This window comes from Phocoena sinus, chromosome 21 (genome assembly GCF_008692025.1).
Source record: "Phocoena sinus isolate mPhoSin1 chromosome 21, mPhoSin1.pri, whole genome shotgun sequence".
NCBI classification, from domain to species: domain Eukaryota; kingdom Metazoa; phylum Chordata; class Mammalia; order Artiodactyla; family Phocoenidae; genus Phocoena; species Phocoena sinus.
In genome coordinates, this window is record NC_045783.1 from 6,274,653 (window position 1) to 6,295,531 (window position 20,879).

The following is a 20,879-nucleotide window of genomic DNA, read 5'->3' on the forward strand; positions in this document are numbered from 1 at the left end:
AACTTCAGAATTTTCAAAGAAAATAGAAGAGATTTTAACTCACATATTTCATATTAAAGATATTAAGGGTATAAATGAGGCAACTGAAATTTGAAAATACAGTTTTACCATGCTTCCTGATGTTCACATGAGAGAACAGATATTCCAGTCAAAGGTATCTGGGAGTAATAAAAATTGATTTTTCACTAGTTAAAAGCAAAATCCACATATCTCCTAAAAAGCACACTTTTTACAAGCCTCATTATCCATACTTGACACAAAGCATTCAGAAATAGAAAATGAAGGGACTTCCCTGGTGGCACAGTGGTTAAGAATCCGCCTGCCAATGCAGGGGACACGGGTTCGAGCCCTGGTCCGGGAAAATCCCACATGCGGAGCAACTAAGCCCGGGCGCCACAACTACTGAGCCTGCACTCTAGAGCCCGTGAGCCACAACTCCTGAAGCCTTGGTGCCACAACTACTGAAGCCCGCCCGCCTAGAGCCCGTGCTCCGCAACAAGAGAAGCCACCGCAATGAGAAGCACGCGCAGTGCAATGAAGAGTAGCCGCCGCTCGCCGCAGCTAGAGAAAGCCCATGCACAGCAACGAAGACCCAGTGCAGCCAAAAATTTTAAAAAAGGAAATAGAAAACGAAAACATAGATTAAAAGATCTCATTTTAGGACTTCCCTGGTGGTCCAGTGGTAAAGACTCTGTCTTCCAATGCAGGGGATGCCACAACTACTGAGCTCGCGTGCCTCAACTAGAGAGCCCACGCCGCAATGAATGGTCCCGCATGCTGCAACTAAGACCCAACGCAGCCAAAAATAACAATAAATAAATATTTAAAATAAAATATCTCATTTTTCAAATTAAAAATACTTTCAAAACAATAAATAAAAATACTTTCACGTAACTGAGGTAATAATGAAAACTCTGAAATTACAATATATTAAGACAATAACGACTTAAGCAATGTGTAGGATGTCATTCACGTCTCAAAGGTATCACAGGACTCACAGGACACGCTCCCAAAAGGGATTTTTGACTTAAATCATTTTCTATTTTTTGAGAAGGAAAGCTCTCCGCATTCAGCACAAGTGGCCTCCCAACTCTAAGCTTTTACCTTGAAGCACCGTCAACATCTAACTTGAAGGAAGGTGTGCGCACCGCCCCTCGCCAGACGCGGGACGCCCTCCCGCCCACGCGGAGAGTCAGCTTTCGTGAGCGGCTGTACCCACTGACCACTGACCGGAAACTCCCTGGGGGCGGGGCGGAGGGCGCTGGTCACGGCCCCACGCAAGCCCCTCCTCCCTGGCCCCGCCCCCCGACCTCGCAATTTCCGGCCGAGCCGGAAGCAGCTCTTCTGGCCCGAAGGCCCGTTACCTGGCGTATGTTTCACTATTTCTCGTTCAAACTCTCTCGTGGATGCCCTCAGCGCCGCGTCCTCCACACCCGGAGTCCCGGGCCCCTCGACCGCCACCGTCCCCGCCCGCGGGGAGCCCCGCCTAGTCGGGGGGAGCTCTGCTGCCGGGGCCGGACCTGAATCTGTTCCGGTAAAATCGCTGCGCGGCTGGTCCTCGCCCGACCTTTCTGCCCCGGTTCTTTTCACCGTCTCCGCTCCCCACCCCGCGCCTTGTCAGGTCCCTCTCGGTGTGTATTCTCCGGCCTTCGAGAGCGGCGTCGGGCCGTCCCGCCTCCTCCCGACCCTGCGTCCTGCAGCCCCCTGTCCTCTCCCGAATCTGCGTCCCCATCCTGGCTCCATTCTGGGGCCCAGCCCTGCCGCTCTCCAGGCGTTCCCGTCACAGTCACCTCTTCAGAGAGGCCCCTGAGCCCAGCGCTGGGGGCGTTCACCCGTCCCCGCCCCGTGACACCCCGCGGCCTCGAATCCCATCCCACCCGGCCGTGCCTGCAGCGTGTGTTTACATTCCCGGGGCCGCCCTGGAAAGCGTGCTCTTGCTGTGCAGGGGCTGCTGCATTCAATTCCTGCGACTGCAGAGGTGCGGCAGGAGGATGACGAGAAAGGAGCGAGATCAAGGGAGAACCAGGGAGACAGAGTGAGATAGTAAAAGCAGGGGTGAATTGAGGTTGGGGGAGTGGGTCCCATGGGCTTGAAAAGACCCGCTAAGAGTGAAGGAGAATGACCTGGGCAGCAGGGGAATAAATGAAAATAGACCAAAAGAGGATCAGCAGAGATGGAAGAGGGCAGAGACGGGGAGGGAGTTACGAGCACCAGTAGCGGCGGGGGCAAGAGAAAGGTAGATCCCGGATTCATTAGTTGTGTTTTTAAATTTCCAGCTTACAGTCCCGTTTACAGGTATTGTGTCAGATTCCGATGATGAGGTCTCAGTGGTTTTCCAGTCTTCATCACATGTTGAAAATATTCTTCAGTGCTTAGCAAGTAATTTTACACTATTTCAGTGTGTTCTTACTAAGGATATCGGTAATTTTCTATGTCAACAGTCAAAACCTAGATTAACCACTTAGTCTGATATTCAACATCTTTATCCCCTTTTATGAGCTTTTAACTTAGTGGGCTGTGAACTGAAGTTTCCAGCCAAGTATATATTCCCTTTGTCGTGTCTCTGAAAGTGATCAAGGGTGAGCTGGATTGTCCTCAGAAGTAGTTGGAAGAGAGCCCTTCTGTTCCTGGTGAATAAATCGCTGAGCTGTTTCCATTGCTGACCTCCTTTCATGTTTTCCAGTGCTACCAATTAGGTCTTCTTAAGATCATACATTTCTTTTTATATTTTATTTTTGGCTGCGTTGGGTCTTCATTGCTGCACGTGGGCTTTCTCTAGTTGCGGCAAGCGGGGGCTGCTCTTCGTTGCCATGCGCAGGCTTCTCATTGCGGTGGTTTCTCGTTGCAGAGCACGGGCTCTAGGCACACGGGCTTCAGTAGTTGTGGCACACAGGCTCAGTAGTTGCGGCACATGGGCCCTAGAGTGTGCGGGCTTCAGTAGTTGTGGCTCGCCGGCTCTCGAGCGCAGGCTCAGTAGCTGTGGCTCACGGGCTTAGTTGCTCCGTGGCATGTGGGATCTCCCCGGACCAGGGCTTGAACCCATGTCCCCTGCATTGGCAGGCAGATTCTCAACCGCTGCGCCACCAGGGAAGCCCCGTGTCATTTTTTGATGGTTTTAATATGATGTTCTTCTGGAAAAGAGGAGTCAAATACTTGAGATTATTGTGATTAAAATCATGAAAGGAAGTGGCTCTTGCTGAGGGATAGGAAATGTGATTTTTAGGGGCAGGCAGGGGTGAGAGGGCAAACCCTGCACTGTCTCATCCAGGCCGTGTCATTCCCATGAGGACAGACCTGGTTCCTCTCCGCCAGCCTTTCCTGCTGACCCCCTTGCCTGCTCCAACCCAGCAGGGGGTCACGAGGCCACTCGACAAGGGAGGGCCCGGACTTCACAAACTAAGCGAAGATCAAAAGTCTCTCTCCAGTGAGGCGGGAGAAGAGGGCACTTGATTCTGAAGGGAGCCGGAAGAAAGAGCAAGAATGCTGTCGAGGGCCAAGGAGCCGGGGATGGGAGGGAGACTGAGAAGCTCGGAACAAGAGGAAGGGCCACGTCTTCCCGTCCTCACCCGAGGTGACCCTGTGCTCAGCAGGTACGGAGGAGACCGTGGGGGCGCTCACACTCACTGCTGGCACGGAGTGTGTGGGCTTCCGTAGGATGGGAGGGCGTTCTGAGGAAATGGGCAGAAAAACCCGTCTGCCCGTCTCCTGTTTAACGCTGCTGAGTCCCTGTGGTTTCACTGGCCGCAGGGGACGGTCTTTGCCACTTAGTGAGTCCCTTCCTGTGTGTGGCTGAGGCGTAGGGAGCGGGTATGAGAGGCACACCCTCCACACCGAGGGAGGATCTCAAGGCTGATTTTGGCTGGTAAAGAAGCTTTCCACGTGTCTTTATTAATTCCTTGATTTGACCGTCAAAACTTTCATTGATTTCTGTCAAATAATCTGTTTCTCCGTTTTCGTCTTTAATCTTTTATTTAAGCTTTTGTTTCTTTTATCTTCCTAATTTGTAACAATTTGAAATGTCAACTCACTCTTGTTTCCTTTTACTTTCTCTTGGTTTATAAAGTTGAACAAGCCCTCTCTGCTTCTATTAAGTGTATTTAAAGTTAAACACTTTTTCCAGGTAACAACTGTGGCCCTATTCTGTGGAGTTGATATGTTCATTCTTCATGGTGATGATGACTCGAATTGGCAATGGTCATTCGATTGTATTGTAACCCTGTTGTTTAAACTGTCATTGTCTTTCAGATTGTTAGTTTTGTTTGTACTACCTGATTATTGTTTATTTTCATTTTCATTTTACTGTGGTAAGCATATGTGGCCTATTTGATATATTCTCTTTTGCATTTAGCTAAAACTTTCTCTGTGGCTAATTACAAAGTCAAATTTGATGCGTGCACTGGAAGTACTGAAGTCTCTACGTTGGAATAAGTGGGGATAAAAAGTCTCTACATTTTGGATGTACACGCATATACACACACGTTCATTAAAGTATGTGTGTATGTGTCTTCCAGGGAATCTGGCCTCCTGGGAAGAAGGCCAGACTCAGGGACCATGCCCTGCCCACTAGCCCTCCAAAGCTCCACCTACTCTGAACAATAAGACTAGAGCACTTTCTCAGCCCCCTCTCGCTGCACCTTCTGCCACTGCCCCACCCTACAGCCTAGAGGTATGTATCGTTACTTTGGGATCTTGCCTCTGAGCCTGGGACAGTTGGTGGACAACTGGATGGTCCCTCCCTGCCCTCCTGTGCTTGCAGGACTGTAGCGCAGCGTGAGCAGTTGCCTGGTTCTGGGCACACTCAGAAAATACCGCACAGCCTCCAGGCAGCAAGGACCTCCTCTTTAGCTTTCCACGCGTGTTCTCTTGTACCTGTTCCAGGGCCTCCGAGGGGTCTTAGGAAGTTGTTCATTGAGCCTGGCCAGCCATGGACTCCCTCCCCAGGCCTTGCAGGCAGGCTCAAATGGTTGCTGGTCCCCAAGATGACTTAGAATGTTTTCTAGAGGCTCAGGCAGGCCAGAATGTCGTCGTCTAGTCTCTCCTGTCAAAGTGGCCACTCCAGGCCTCCTGAGACAAACTTGGGAAATTTGTGGACACTCGTTTCTGGAAAGGGCATTGGGAATGACTTGAAAGCATCTGTGTGTTTGTATTTTGTGGAACCCTCTGTAGTCCGCTTCAGTAAACTCGATACCCTGCGTGGATAGAGAAAGCTGATTCAGTGTTTTTTAACAAGAGTGATAAATCATAATTGTGGTAATAAGTACAATCACGGTGATTAACATCAATAATGATAATGGTCTTTATGACAAGAGCAATAATAAGAAGAAACTGAAGGAGATGGGAGAATAGACTACAGACCTCAGTGAATGAGTGATCAGATACCCAGTAGGACTTGGGGTGGTTCGAATCAGAGTCCTAGGTCTGCTCCTTGAAACGTGTTCTCTGAAGGTGAAGGACAAGCAGCAAAAGAGAAAAAGAAACACCGGAAGTGGGGCATAGGTGAAAGCAAGGGCCCCTGGGAGATCATCTGCAGGTGAGACTTTCCAGGAAGAGAGGAGCCCAGCTCCAGGGCCTCCCTGCCGCCCCATCCCATCCCCTGGACGTCTGGCAGGAGTGGGGGTCTCCCTGGAAGGCAGGGATCCCTGCTTCCCTACGAGGAACGTTAAGGCCCAGCACTCTCAGCCCTGAGTTCTGGCTGCCTGTCTGCCATCTGCTCTTCCTCGGTCCTTCAGTATCTGTGCACCTCTGTTCCAGTATCTCTGCCTGGGGCTGCTGGAAGGTGTCATCTCCCTTCCTCTGGCTGGCAGGAAGCCTGGGAATAAAACACCAGATGAAAAAGGGGGCAATAATTATGAACAAATCAGAGGATGGGAAAGATTTTTAATCATATGAGTACTTATAAACTATAGACACTCAAAAACATCCATTCAGAGCCAGAGCTAGATCCCATTCTACCTGGAATAGACTTTATGAAGAACTCCGTGAGATCCTCCACGGTAGAAGGATGGTTTAAGGGAAGATGCAGTAACATGTGGCACTCTGTGGACAAGAAGATAAAGTTGAGCCAGAGACTCTTCTTAAAAATGCCATGAAATTTGGTGTAACCACAGAAAGCAGGAAATTCATATTAACTTGCTGTAAAAACTCCTCCAAAACAGGCATAGCATATGAACACTCATCGCCCAGAAGTGCTCAAAGAAATGGATGTACCTCTGTAAACATACGAAGGTGCACAGACATATAGATATGGACACAGGGGAATAGCTGTCTATATGACGGTGGGAGGGCAAAGTATTGAAACAATGATACAGTTATGTAAACATGCCTTGCCTAATCTTCTCTGACTGGTAACATTAACAAAGTGAAAAATCCTACTTCATATGATGAAAGAAAACTGGATTCTCATACGTTGCAGATAGAACAAAAGTGTGCTACATTTGGGGGTTAGCAACCAGGCAATATCTGTTCACTTTTAAAATACACATGAGCCCACAACTAGAATGCATCTTCTGCCAATCTCCCTCAAAGTAATAAACTCATCATTAATTAAGAATGCCAAGTATTCATTCATGTTGACATCACTAAGAGGCAGGAGAAGCCAACTTAAAATCAAGCAGTGAGCAAATGGTTGATTAATTTGAGGTTCATTCCTGTATTGGAACAATAGAGAAATTTAAGGAATAAATTCTGTCTCTGGCAGAACACTCAGAGAGCATTCCAGCCTAATTTTTTTTTCAGTTTTTTTTAAATTATGATAAAATACACATAGCATTTACCATCTTAACCATTTTACGTGTAGAGTTCAGTGGTGTTAGATGGTATTACGTTTATTCATACTGTTGTCCAAACTATCACCACCATCCATATGTAGAACTCTTTTCATTTTGCAAAACTGAAACTAAATCCATTAAACAATAAATAGCTTCCTGTTCCCTGCTTCCCCGTCTCCTGTCAACCATCATTCTGCATTCTGTCTCTGTTATACTGTATTGTTCTATGTATTCCTTTTTTTATATGTTTTAATACTTCTTTATTGAATTAAATCATAACGTTATTTTTGTCATATCATTTCCTTTGTTATCTTTACCATTAACATGGATTTTATAGGTTGACATGTCTTTCACATCTTTCAGTTTCTCTCTAAGCCTTTCAGTAGTTCTTACTTAATCCTTACTTACTTAATTCTTTTTTCTTTTGCTGATTTTAAAGCCTGTCATCCATGTAAATTAATGACTTTTTAGCATTGTCATTTTCCTTTCTCTTATCTCCCACTGTGGTCTTTTCTCTTAAATTATTAATAAATCTTAATTTATTTTACTTTGGAAGTTTTGGAGCTCTGTCAAGTCATTTTTCTTTCTTCTGTTGTCTTATAATCTCTTTCATTTTTGTAATTACGCTTTGAAGTTCTGTTAAGGTTTTTAATAGTTTGTAGTCTCTCCATTACTAAACTTATTGGATAGTTTTTTTTTAATTAATTAATTTATTTTTGGCTGCATTGGGTCTTCGTTGCTGCGTGCAGGCTTTCTCTAGTTGTGGTGAGCACGGGCTACTCTTCGATGCGGTGCGCCGGCTTCTCATTGCAGTGGCTTCTCTTGTTGCGGAGCACGGGCTCTAGGTGTGCAGGCTTCAGTAGTTGTGGCTCGTGGGCTCAGCAGTTGTGGCTTGTGGGCTCTAGAGCTCAGGCTCAGTAGTTGTGGTGCTCGGACTTCTCATCGCAGTGGCTTCTCTTGTTGCGGACACGGGCTCTAGGCGTGTGGGCTTCAGCATTTGTGGCTCGTGGGCTCAGTAGTTGTGGCTTGTGGGCTCTAGAGCGCAGGCTCAGTAATTGTGGTGCACGGGCTTAGCTGCCCCGCGACATGTGGGATCTTCCCCGACCAGGGCTCGAACCCGTGTCCCCTGCATTGACAGGTGGATTCTTTCTCTCTCTTTTTTTTTTTTTTTTTGCGTTACGCGGGCCTCTCACTGTTGTGGCCTCTCCCGTTGCGGAGCACAGGCTCCAGACGTGCAGGCTCAGCGGCCATGGCTCACGGGCCCAGCCGCTCCGCGGCATGTGGGATCTTCCCGGACCGGGGCACGAACCCGTGTCCCCTGCATCGGCAGGTGGACTCCCAACCACTGCGCCACCAGGGAAGCCCTGGCAGGTGGATTCTTAACCACTGCACCACCAGGGAAGCCCCTGGATAATTTTTAAATAATGTTTTGCTCCAAGGCATAGGGTTCCTTGAATATTAATATTCAATTTTTTTTTTACCCCAACCTCTCTTATGCTTTAGTCTTTTAATAGTTACTGCTTTGGTTATTTTTTCCAAGTTATTTTCATTGAGTTGAGTTCTCCTTAAGCCACATCAGTTCATGGTAGTAGTTTGGAGAGAATAGCAGGAACTCCTCCTGGCTCAAAGAAGTGACTTTAACACAGGACATTTGGAAAGTTTGTGGGACCTGGTATTTGTTTTTCTATAGTGAGGGGCTGCTTTTATTTGCAGTTCTCATCCACTCATGACCTTCTTTGATGCCTTCTATTTGGAAGTGTGGGCAAAGCGCAGTGATACCTAGGTACATTCCTTCCCACTCACGGGGCTGTTCTGTTTCATGTGCATCGTGGTTCCCTGGATGTCCCTGTATGTCCTTAGAAGAAAAATCCTCAAGGTAAAAAGAAATATTTTATGTTTCAATTTAAATCTGCCCTGAAGTCAAAACCTAACGTAATCCCATGGACAGTGCCTTATTAGTCTTCCTAGGTTTTCCTTCCTTGTCCTTGGATTCTCCCATATGCTCTCGATAACTCAGTAGGTAAACCGTATTTATGGAGTATCTTCTGGAGATTGTGAACTGTCCTAGATATTGACTACCTTTCCCCAGTTATCAGATCCTTGCATTAATCTGGGGTTTTCCTTTCAGATCTGATTGAAAGTACTCTCCTCCCTGTTGGGTGACTCACAGAGGAAAATAAGAAGAAACAGTGCCCAGAATCCAGCCAGCACGCCACCCACCCACCCACAGACATTTAAATAACCCTCTAGATCCTCAGTCCCCTCAACTCACCCTAGAAGGTTCCAGTTCCTCATCAGAGTGCATGCATACAACGGGCAGAGAGCAAAGCTCGAGAACCACCCTGGCACTACTTGTCTCTGTGATGCTGAAGACATTCTCCTTCCTGTGTGTTACAGAGAAGATTCAAATTTCCAGGTATGGACCAATGTCTGGGGGAGGGGCGTCCTCACTATTGGGAAGATCAGGTACCTCAAAGCTTGGGGTAGAGGCAGGTGTTTGAGGGATGTAGAACATAGGACCCAGTCCAAGTGCACTAAAACAGAAACACTGGGATAAGAGCTTAGGGCACAACTGGAGCAGGGCTTCCAACCACTCTCTGGCCTGTGGTCACGAAGGAGGACAGCAGGGGCCTCGGAGGGGAAACCATGGGCTCGCGTCAGTTTCCGAGATCAATGTCAGTTTTCTCTCTCTGCAGAGTTTGTAAGCTTTGGAAGATGCTAGTTGAACATTCTGCACTATGGAGATGTGTACCTGACACCTTACGAGGTACGTATGGCCTCTATTTGGGAAAATGCTTGAGGGTCTCTGCTGTAAACCGGGCATGGCAGTTCTTACACAAAACCCATGCTGGGCTCCTTGGAGCAGGTATATATGACGGCTCAGTGAGCTTTGATATTGTCCAGGGGCCCTGAATATCTGTCATTCCACTCCCTGATTCAGGTTGAACGCAGTTGATTTTTGTCCTTTGATCATCGGAATGCTTGGGAATGCAGGGAGAGGCCCCGGTTGTCAAGCATCTCTTCCAGAGACATGTGAGAGCAGGGTTCCAGTCACTGAGTGTGGGGCTCTCCATGATCTGAAGCATAAAGCCTTCTGAAATCATTCCAGCTTTAATTAAGGAAGCTGGGAAGAGGTGCCCTCACCAAACTGAAGTCTAGTTGCATGTTCTATACTTGAGGAAATTCCCGATCACCAAACTTGCCCAATCCTCGCAAGTGTGGAACTATACAACTGTGAAATTTCAGGGTCACGGATCTTCAAGGAAAGTGACTTCTCTCCACTGCTTTTCTAACACAACCTTGTCCTGGACCCTCTTCTTACCTTCCAAGGCAGGCAGATGATGAACCTGCCCAAGCTGCAGGCTCTGTGTGTCCTGGAGTTGGTGGACATTCCCCTCGTGCCTGACTAGGGGCTCGTGATGGCTCTCTCTGAAGTTGATTGACTCCACAGCCTAAAACTGGTGAACTCCTTCTCGTCAGGTGGATTCCTGCAGGCAGTAGCCCAGCATCTTCAGGAGCTCAGTATGAGAGTGGGCTCAACAACCAAAGTATTGTCTCAACTAGAAAGGATGGATTCCCTGCTATAACTGGAACTAAAATATTCCTCCCAGCACTGAAGACTTCCTCTCTGCTTCTAACATCCTCTCTGTTGGCCTCAGAATGCCAGATTCCAAGTCCTGCAGCTCCTGGAAGTCCACACCTCAGGCCAGGGGAGGGAGGATGCCGGGGCTCTTCTGCAGGAGGCGCTGCTACGCTGTGCGGTCACTTTTAATTCCAGGCCACACTCGCCCGCCAGGTGGTGGAAGCGACGCCCCCGTGTAACTCAGGCCTATCCTCACCGCCCTCACCTGCACACCGAACCATGCGAGGACATAACTCACATTAAACTGTGGTCAGGGAACAGACTTTTGAGCCAGATACACGTGAGCGTGAAACGTAGTTCAACCAATTATATGCTGCGTAGTTTTCGTTAAGTCACATGAATCCTTTCCAGGTCGGTTTCATGACAGGAAAAATGACAATAATAATGGCAAATGAGGGAATTCCCTGGCGGTCCAGTGGTTAGGACTCTGCACTGTCACTGCCAAGGGCCCAAGTTTGGTCCCTGGTTGGGGAACTGAGATCCCACAAGCCGCACGTGCCGTGGCCAGAAGAAAAGAAAAAATAATAATGGCAAATGAATAAATGGCAAGATTATAAGAATACTCCTGTTACCTAATATGTGATCAATATTGATGACATGTTTGGGTAGAGGGCTTCTTAGATCTTCCATAAGAGTTATCCATAGACTTTGTTGTCTGTACTTTCTTCTCAGTTTGCTTGGAACCTAAAACAACTCTAAAAAAATAAAGCATTTTTAGAAAAAGAATGAAAGGATATCATCTGTTTTCCTTAATTCCATATATGTGATTTACCTAATTAGTGAGACAATATTTGATTTAAAAAGGCATGCCTCGGGCTTCCCTGGTGGCGCAGTGGTTGAGAGTCCGCATGCCGATGCAGGGGACACGGGTTCGTGCCCCGGTCCGGGAAGATCCCACATGCCGCGGAGCGGCTGGGCCCGTGAGCCATGGCTGCTGAGCCTGCGCGTCCGGAACCTGTGCTCTGCAACAGGAGAGGCCACAGCGGTGAGGGGCCCGCGTGGCAAAAAAAAAAAAAAAAAAAAAAAAGGCACGCCTTGATTAGATCTACATTGACTTGGCATGCAAATTAATCAGGGTGTGTCTTTCAATTTACATGATTGATGAGATTATCAGCTGCTTACAAAGAGGGCTTGCCATGAAAAGCTGGTTTATCTAGAGAGAGAAAGAAACTCTGAGTTCCTTTGGGTGGTGACCGCATCCTCAAAGAGTTGGCTTCTTTGGTTTTTCCATGGATTTGGGTAAGTAGTAGAGAGAATTTTTGTCAGGAAGGACAGACTCCATTATTTCAGAAGAGTTTATAATCAGGAAATGATGGATCACATGAGTGCAGCCACTTGGGGGCAAGTTTCCTTACTGTGGACGTAGAGTTTCTCTGTATTTATAATTCATATGTAATGGTCAGAGGTGAGCTTGCCTAATCTTGCCATGTATAGGTAGATTTAGACCACTGGGAGGGCAGAGCACAAACAAATATCTAATGACTAATTAGGTGAATGGCCTCAAGGAGTGGTAGAGTTCTGTGTAAGTTAGGGCAGAGGGGAAGGGAAAGGTTTAACTTGGTTGGAGTTTAGTGAAAGTCTCCTGCTAGTTGAGATTTAAACTGATGCTGACATAATTGTGTATGGGTGGGAAGTTTGTGTGTGTGTATTGGGTGGAAATGAAGGTTGATACCAGTCCCCAGTGTAGAGATAACAGCAGTATGTGTGTGGGCTCAGCCAGGTCATACACACATCAATGCCAGGATGTCTGGTGGAGCCGTTAACTAAGACTGAAGACTAGAGGAGGAGGGATTTTTGTATTTGGAGGGGCAGAGGTGTTGTCCTGAGAAATATTTCGTTTTAGGTGTACGTAAGTTTGCAAGGAGAGATGATAGCACAGAAATGGAATCCAGACAAGAAGCTGGTTGTTTTCAACAGAGATAGCAGTAGGAGAAGTGAGGGCAATTGAATAAATGTGTGGGAGGAGAGCAGGAGCTCCCATTAAGTCTTGAGACACTCCAGTAGGACCGAGGAATTCTTTGCAGAGGACTGATAACAGAGCAGATCGAAGACAGGAGAATGAGGTTTCAGTTTAGGCTAGGAAGAAGTTCCGGAAAAGAGGTCGAGTTTCAACTTTTGTTTCCAAGGAAGACTCTGTCTGTGAGGAGATACTTGGTGACATTAACAATATGTATGCGTGAGATAATCATTGAGGGTCTTTGCAAGTCAAGGGAGAGGAGGACATGAGGGGCTGACGGCTGTACTTCCAGCTTGATGGTGAAGGGAGGATAGATGGGCAGGGACTTGAGAAAAAATAGGTTCAGAGGAGATTTTTGCTTCAAGTAAAAAGAGACATAATGAGCTTAACTGATGAGGGGACTGATGGACAGGTGTCCAGTAAAGGAGAACAAGAAAACAGGAGAGAAAGGAGTTCAGCTGGAGACGCTAGAGTAGAGGCAGCATGACCCGTCAATTTGAAGGGAGAAAGGAGTAACCCAGGGGTAGGAATGTAGGAATACCTGTAGCTGTCATGATGGTGAACCGAGTTACTTTGTCACATCATGTAATCCGTCTGTGTTATGAACTGAATTGTGTGCCCCCAAAAGTCAAATATTGAAGCCATCCTCAGACCTCAGAGTGTGATGGTATTTGGAGATTAGGCCTTAAAAGCGGTGATTAAATTAAAATGAGGTTCTTAGGATGGGCCCTAATCCAGTTTGGCTGGTGTCTTTGCAAGAAGAGGAGATTATGGCACAGACACGTCCAGTGGGAAGACACAGGAAGAAGACAGCCATCTGGAAGCTAAGAAGGGCGGCCTCGGAAGAGACCAACCCTGGCTTCACTTTGATTTTGGACTTAGAGCCTCCAGAATTGTGAGACAATAAATTTGCTTAAGCTACCCAGTCTGTGATACTTTGTTACAGCAGCCTTAGCAAACTAATACAATATGTGTAGTAGGAAATAACCTCATCTTTTGAAATGTGAAGAGTATGTAGATTCAAAAGGCATGGTGACAATTTGAAATATTTATGGAGCAAATATTTGAAATATTTCTGTTTTACTTTGCCAAACATAGTAGAGTTGCCAGATATATTTGAAAACAACTAGGAGTAGGTGATTCTGTGTTTAGACAGGGGTCGACTTAGTAGTAGTGTGTGTCGGATCCAGTCTTGGAAAAGGCAGGTACAAGGAGTCACCTGCTATCGGGATTTTGATGGGGAAATCCGGTTAATAGTCCAAGGGACATAGAAAATGTTCTGGTCTTGGTAAGTGCCTGTTGAAATGAGTAAGTGTGGATTAAACTGAGCAGGAAAAATGTAGCTTGATGTTTGAGAAGTGAAACAAGTACATTGGGGGTCCCCATGTGGCAGAGGACCTGAGTTTGGGGTATCAGAAGGCAGAGGGGTTGTAGGTACAGGTTGGGGCTCCTGATCAATGTCAGAGGAAGTATTCCAGGTAAAACCTGGATATGATGTGTATTGCATAAGGAACACGAGCATAGGAGACAGGCAGAACAAAATTAAAATTATAGATGCGTCATTTCTAGCTGTGACTTCGTTATATGGTTAACTTTTTGGACCTCTTCTGTGTATGTCATTTGTTATATTGGTAAACAAACTAAAGTCGCCAGGTTTATTTTAAGGCCTAAATGAGTGAATATACGTAAATATCCAAGCACTAAGTCATGTTTGATACAAACTTTTTTTTTTTTTTCTTTTTCTGGACCTCAGGTACAAATGGGTGAGTTAATCCTACTTTCGTTTATGATGCATTATCGTCATTTTGCCATGAAATATATTTAGTTATTGGTATTTCAGGGGAGAATTTACACTTTATCAATGCTTTCTCTGTGTGTGTCTTACACACATTTGTGTGCACATATATATATATATGCACGTACACATACGTGTGTGTGTGTATAATGAAATGCAGGGATATTGCAGCTAATGAAGATCAATGCAGACATGATTTCAAGGATTTCAGCTACCCCTTTACTAAGATAATCAGCTGGAGTTAGCCCAGCCATCCTTGACACAGAGGGCTCAAGACAGTCCACGCCCGGAACACTATGACTCGTGTACCCCCGCTTCCTTCTGGAGCAGCGGATGTTAAGGACGAGACCGGAAGGGCGGGTGCCACGGTTCCTCCAAGTGGAATAAGTCCTTAAGTTAACTCCCTCATAAAACAGACTTTTAGTTGATTGACTTCCAGGTCCGTGGGGGTCAGATCCAACAGAGTTAAGGGAGCACTGCCATGAATGCTGGGGAACCCCTGCCAGTGTGTAAGTCAGAATAATGAAATCTGAGAGTTCCCAGTGTTTACCTGCAGGTGAGAACCAAAATCTGGTTCAGCGTGGGTCAGGGGTCACTGGTTTGGAGTCAGGGAGAGAACTGAATAACTCTGGGTACCACAGGCTAATTAACATACGAAGCTCAATACTTTCCACATTCTTGTCTGTAAGTTATTTGTATTTCTACTTTTTAAATTAACAACCACAGTTAAAGTCTTCTTACTTTTGACCCTGGGAGAGGAGTAGAGGCCTCTGTGTGTTTCCAGCAGGGTGTGCACTGCATGTTTGTCGGTTAGACTGGGCGTCACACCCAGGTGAAGGTTTGGGGCTTCATGAAGGTGTGCACAGGACTGGAGTCTCACGGCTTCTTCTCCATCCGCAGCTCTGCCTGCTTAGTGCTTGGACTGTCTGTGAGTGAAAACCCAGAGAAAGACTGCTCGCAGCTGAGTTACTGACGATGCAGCCATTGGTGAGTAAGCAGTGCCTCTTTCTGCTGGAATTGCACACACTGCTGCTGACAGCAGATGGGCAGGTTTCTCTTACTTGCATGGATGTTCTAAGTGCAGTCAAGAAACATTCAGGGATCTGAGCTCCAATGAAATTTCCCCAGGACTCTGGGATGGTTGTCATGGGTCAAGAACTCCTTAATAACTGGTATCCTTCCTAACATCACACTCTTTTATTCCAGCCTCTGCTAAGCTTGTGTATTTACAGAAGAGGTGAGAGAAGTTTTCTTTCTCTAATCTGTCCGTGGTCTCATTGGGGAATAATTCACTCGTTAATCACGTTAGTGGCTATCGTGGTCTAAGGTTGTGGTGAATAGAGAGGAGGGAGGAGGAGAACATTACAGTCCAATGGGGAGGCCGAGGTCTCATCAGGTGGGTTCAGTCAGTCCTGTCTTCACAGGTCCTGGGTGCGGACTGTGAGCTGTGAAGGGAGCACGAGAGAAGCTGAGGCCAAAGGAGGCATGAGGGATCATTCATTTATTTTTTTCCAGTTTTAAAGTTTTGATAGAATATATTTGCTCTTTTAGGAACTTCTTAAAAAGAAAATTAACCCTTTTTTTCATTTTTGGTAACTGGAATTAATGTATAGGGAGTATTATTTCCTTAATTGTGGCTCCATATTGAGGAGGAATAGAGTAAAATTTAAGACCCTGTGGGAAGTTTTAAAGAACTAGATAGACCAAAACGAGTCAAGAGGCTTCTGTTATCCTTCAGCAGAGAGACAAGCTAAAGAAAGGCGGCAGTAAGGACTGGTGTTTGAGGTCCCAGAAAACATTGAGAGTGGGGGTCCTCCCACCAGAGGGACGGGTCAGGCTGGGTCTGTCCTTCAGCACAGCCACCCCAGAGTCCCCCCGGCTTGTGCTGCTGGACCATCTGACCTCATACCTTCTTATGAACGCCTAAGTTCTGTAGAGTTCAGCGAGACCACGCCTGTTGATACCAAGTCCTGTATGAAACGTGTTCATTTCTGAATAATGCTGGAGACGGTTTCAAGGTGCTCGGACATTTTAATAAGTAATAGACTAAGGCTTGTGTTTAATACATGTTTACTTAGATAGGGAGAACTTCATTAGTTCATTGGATCTTTCAATACTCATAACAGGTTATTAAACCATTTAATAGATGAGTCTGAAGTTCATTTAGGGGAATGATACAACTACAGTTATGGTTTAAAAGTGGCAAATCAGGGCTTCCCTGGTGGCGCAGTGGTTGAGAGTCCGCCTGCCAATGCAGGGGATGCGGGTTCGTGCCCCGGTCCGGGAGGGTCCCACGTGCCGCTGGGCCCATGGGCCATGACCGCTGGGCCTGTGCATACGGAGCCTGTGCCACAGCAGTGAGAGGCCCGCGTACCGCAAAAAAAAAAAAAAAAAAAAAAGGTGGCAAATCATAGTTATCGTTTGCCTTGGATGTGTCAATAAGTTATTGGAAATCAGGAAGAGTTACATGAATTTTCAAGTGCAGCTTTTAATCACATGTCTGAACTCACAATTACCAGTTTTTTGGGAAGATTTCCAGGTTTTTTTTTATTACACCACACTTCGTGTGATATTCCTTTATAATAAAGTTTTATTAATTCAGACTGTGTATATCTCTGTGATATATTGAAAAGCAGTTGCCAGCTCAGCACTGAGAATGAACTGATGGGAACCCCAAACTCCATTTGATCCTTCTGTACACCCAGCTTCTCCGCCCCTTTCCTCAGTGCTGCCACATCAACCCTCCTGCTCTGGACATTAGTAGGGGCTGCTCTGTCTGAACCACAATATCCATGTTTAGGAATCAGTGACATTTGAAGATGTAGCAATCAGCTTCACCCAGGAAGAGTGGGCCCTGCTGGACACATCCCAGAGAAAGCTGTTCAGAGATGTGATGCTGGAGAACATCAGTCATCTGGTCTCCGTGGGTGAGTCTGTCAACATTTATGTATGTATGCAGGTAGGTAGGTAAGTAGGTTGGTAGGTAGGTAGGTATTCATTGATTCAGTCGATAAGTATCTAGAACAGCTTCTGCGTACTCACTCCACTCCCTGTCCTGATTCTTTCATAGACCTTATAACTACATGAGAGAAAGTTGTTTAATATATTACTTACATCTAGTTTGTCACCCCACTAAAATGTAGTCTTGACCACAATTTCATGTCTTTCTTGCTACTCAATCTCTAACACTCAGAACAGACCCAGGAACTCAATGAATGATTTTGAATGCATAAATAAATTGAGTAAATATTTTCTAAATATTCTGCTCGTCACTATGCTGAGGCCTGACAGCAGACTAGAGAAAATAGCAAAACCTTGATTATTCTTGTGGAACTCATGTTTACTGGCGTCTGTTTGAAGATAATATTCAACCGACTGTGGAGACATTTAATTTCTCCATTTTTTAAAAGGCTGAGGATTCTGTGTTCTGTCTTCAAACTTGGCCATGGACATCAGCATCCAGAGGTCTTCACTATTTCGGTCACATGATCTGTACTTCAGTGTTTCCTCTGCTCATGGTGTTGTTGCCTGGGCTGAACTTCAGTGGTCTCCTTGTTCTTCATCAGTAGCGTGTCCTGAACTTGATGATAATGCCCTTTTATTAGCACAGAACTCAAAATCCACCTTTTTTCCGTGAACAGGGTATCAGCATTGCAAATCAGATATGATTTTCCAGCTGGACCAAGGTGAAGAGCTGTGGATTGAAGGAAGAGGATTTTTCCAAAGCCACAGTCCAGGTATGCAGCAGCAGCCTGTGCTTCAGTATGAGGAGGTGCCTAGTCAGTGAGTGAGTATGTACTTAGAAACATCAACTGAAGATTTTGTTAAGTGAGTGAGGTTTTCTAAAACGTAGGTGAACGACATTGGGGCAAAATTCTTTAGATGTTATTATTCCTTACATATTTCAGTCACATTCATGTGTACTCCTGCCATTATCTTTTTTGGGCTTTAGGGAAAGTTAAACTTTCACATAATAACTCTTGTTCTCATCCTCCCCTTTGAAGCTTTTCCCTCTCTCTACCCAACATCTCATCTCCATTTTAATATTTTCATATTTCAGTCCTGAAAATCTTTACTAATTGTCAATGCCCTATAATGTGTTTCTGTTTCCTAGAGTATTCCCTATTGAAGTACCAATTTTTGAAACATACTCATAAAGGTCTTGGAGCTTTTCAACATTTTCATTCCCCTAATGGCATTCTAATTTTTTTTTTTTTTTCAATTATTTTAGGCAGGGAAAGTGCCCTTAAAGAAATGTTAGCCACACAGCATATCAGCAGGAAAGACACATCTACAATCATCCCACTGGTAAGTTTCCTGAGTGTTAACCCTGGTCATCCAAATTAAAGACCTGGCAATGGAATGTTAGTAATTGAGCACAAAAGCCTGATTTACATTAAGTTGGGATTAAGCTATTTCTGAGCAAAAAGTTACGGGTGGTTTGAATTTAGTACAGAGATTAACCTGAGCTCAAAACCATAACCTCAGATCTTAAGAAAAAGGGGCAACTGTATAAACATTGCTCATATGCCTAGTCTTTGAAACATATTGCAGTCTTCGAAATTAGCCTATAACCTCTGCAGCTGGGAGGCTATAAAGAGAAAGCCTTTGTGTGTGCAGGGAGTAACACGTCAGGCGCATGCAGGCCATGTCGGAAGGACTTTAAATGGAGACTCTCACTGAATGCTTTGTTCTAGATTCACGTGTAGAGAAAAGAATGTATGTATGTGGACAAACCGTTAATAGCCTTTTATCTCCTTCCCAAAAGCAAGTGTCTCACACTCCAGAGGATCCCTTCGAATGTAATGATTTGGGAGAAGATTTCACTCATAGTTCCACACTGAGTCAACATTTGTTAACGCACACAGAAAAGACACCCTGTATCAACAAACAGTGTAAAAAATCCCTTAGTGACCAATCATACCTTAATCAACATAAGCAGATCCACACTAGAGGTAAATCGTGTGAGTGCCATCTGTGCGGGAAAGCCTTCAGTAATTGCTCTAGCCTTAGAAGACACGAGATGACTCACACTGGAGAGAAACCGTATGAATGCCATATCTGTGGGAATGCCTTTATTCAAAGCTCTGACCTTAGAAAACACAATCTAACTCACACCGGAGAGAAACCATATGAATGTCATCTCTGTGGGAAAGCCTTTAGTCAGTCCTCTAACCTCAGACAGCATGAGAGAACACACACTGGAGAGCAGCCGTATGAATGTCAACTCTGTGGGAAAGCGTTCAGTAAATGTTCTGCTCTTAGACGACACGAGAGAACTCACACTGGAGAGAAACCGTATGAGTGTCATCTTTGTGGCAAATCCTTCAGCCAGTGTTCTGCCCTTAGACGACATGAGGGAACCCACAATGGAGAGAAAATTATGAATGCCTTCAGTAAGTATTCTGACCTCAGATGACATGGTATTATAAATGTAACAAACGTGGACAAGACTTCAACCGTAGCTTTAACATTTAAACACACCAGAGGACTCACGTCGAAGAAAACGCTGTGATCAATGGGGAAGATCCTTCGGTTATCCTTATTCAACTTGACATACTCAAGTTTATATGGAAGAGAGTCCATATGTGTGATATTTATGTGGCAAAACCTTCAGTCAGTGGTCTGACCATAGATGACATGAGAGAACTCATACTGTCAATAGTAACAGCAGCTCTAAACTTTAAACACACTAGGGGACTTGCATCAGGGAGAATCCAGGTCTGCCATCAATGTGAAAATGCTTTCATTTATAATTCATGGTTAAACAACATGGGCAAACTCCATTTGGGAGAGCCCCTAGGTCTAATCACTGTGAACAAACATTCAACCAAGCAGTCTTGATGTGCACGAGAAAACTCAGTGAAGGAATGAATAACCACTACAACAGGAAGTAAGAGGATGCAGGCTCTTAAGGAATACCAAGTCATTCATCCAGGAGAAGTGATTCAGTGCAAAATCACGAGAAATCCTTTATTCATAGAGCCACACTTGTGGTACCTGTGTGGATCCAGACTGTACAAAACATGCTCAGTGTCATGAATAAGGATGACACTTCCGTGATCTCTCATTTCATAATCAACGTTAAGGTTCTCACACTGAGGAGACAGCAGTCCTAAAATCAGTGTGGCGAAAACTTCATCTAGACTTCACATTCAGAAAAGCTAAGTTGAGGGGGTGAAAAACCCTTTAAAAGAGCCTTTAACATACAATTCAGCAAATAATTCAGAACTTTGAGAGAACTATTTATGGGGAAAAACCTGACATAAATGCAAACAGTAAGGTGATCTGGGAATACTGAATGCAGAATTTTGTAAGAAATTAAACTTTTTCCAATAGATTATTTGTAAATATTTAAACAATAAAGTTGGTTGCTGAAAAGTCTAGCCTGTTGGTGAAGTTGTAGTTTTCTCCATGCAGCTGCAAACACACAGATCTGGGTCTGCACTTCATGGCGTGTCGGGGAGACTCGGCCCGATTCTCTGTCTTCCCTTTCTCCACAGCCCCTTCCACACAGCTCACCTCCACTCATTCCAGCTTCCCACCAACATCAGCTGTCTCATCTATGCACTGATGGTGACACAACAGGGGCCTTCACCCCACTGGCTGGTTTCTCAATGTGCCATGACCCTGGCCTACCAGGTGGACAGTATCATGGACGTCTAGTGTAAACCACGGGGTAGTCCCCAGCCTGTCTCTGCCCCTGGGCAGCTCCGC

General features: G+C 45.5%; 1 protein-coding gene across 4 annotated transcripts; it reads left to right on the forward strand.

Moving 5' to 3' along the window:
- Positions 1-1,307: 1,307 nt before the first annotated feature.
- LOC116746803 (zinc finger protein 705A-like) lies at positions 1,308-20,548 on the forward strand. Of its 4 annotated transcripts, XM_032618529.1 has the most exons (8): positions 1,335-1,534; positions 8,896-9,183; positions 9,464-9,534; positions 15,063-15,149; positions 16,963-17,089; positions 17,804-17,899; positions 18,394-18,470; positions 18,931-20,548. In XM_032618529.1, the coding sequence occupies exons 4-8, from the start codon at positions 15,138-15,140 to the stop codon at positions 19,579-19,581; spliced, it is 963 nt and encodes a 320-aa protein (XP_032474420.1). In that variant the 5' UTR covers positions 1,335-1,534; positions 8,896-9,183; positions 9,464-9,534; positions 15,063-15,137; the 3' UTR covers positions 19,582-20,548. The 4 variants fall into 4 exon arrangements, 1 of the variants encoding a protein (XP_032474420.1); XR_004347879.1 differs by lacking the exons at positions 15,063-15,149; positions 16,963-17,089; positions 17,804-17,899; positions 18,394-18,470; positions 18,931-20,548 and adding an exon at positions 9,709-11,130 and having other exon boundaries at positions 1,308-3,590; XR_004347877.1 differs by lacking the exons at positions 15,063-15,149; positions 16,963-17,089; positions 17,804-17,899; positions 18,394-18,470; positions 18,931-20,548 and adding an exon at positions 9,709-11,130 and having other exon boundaries at positions 1,308-1,534.
- Positions 20,549-20,879: the final 331 nt, after the last annotated feature.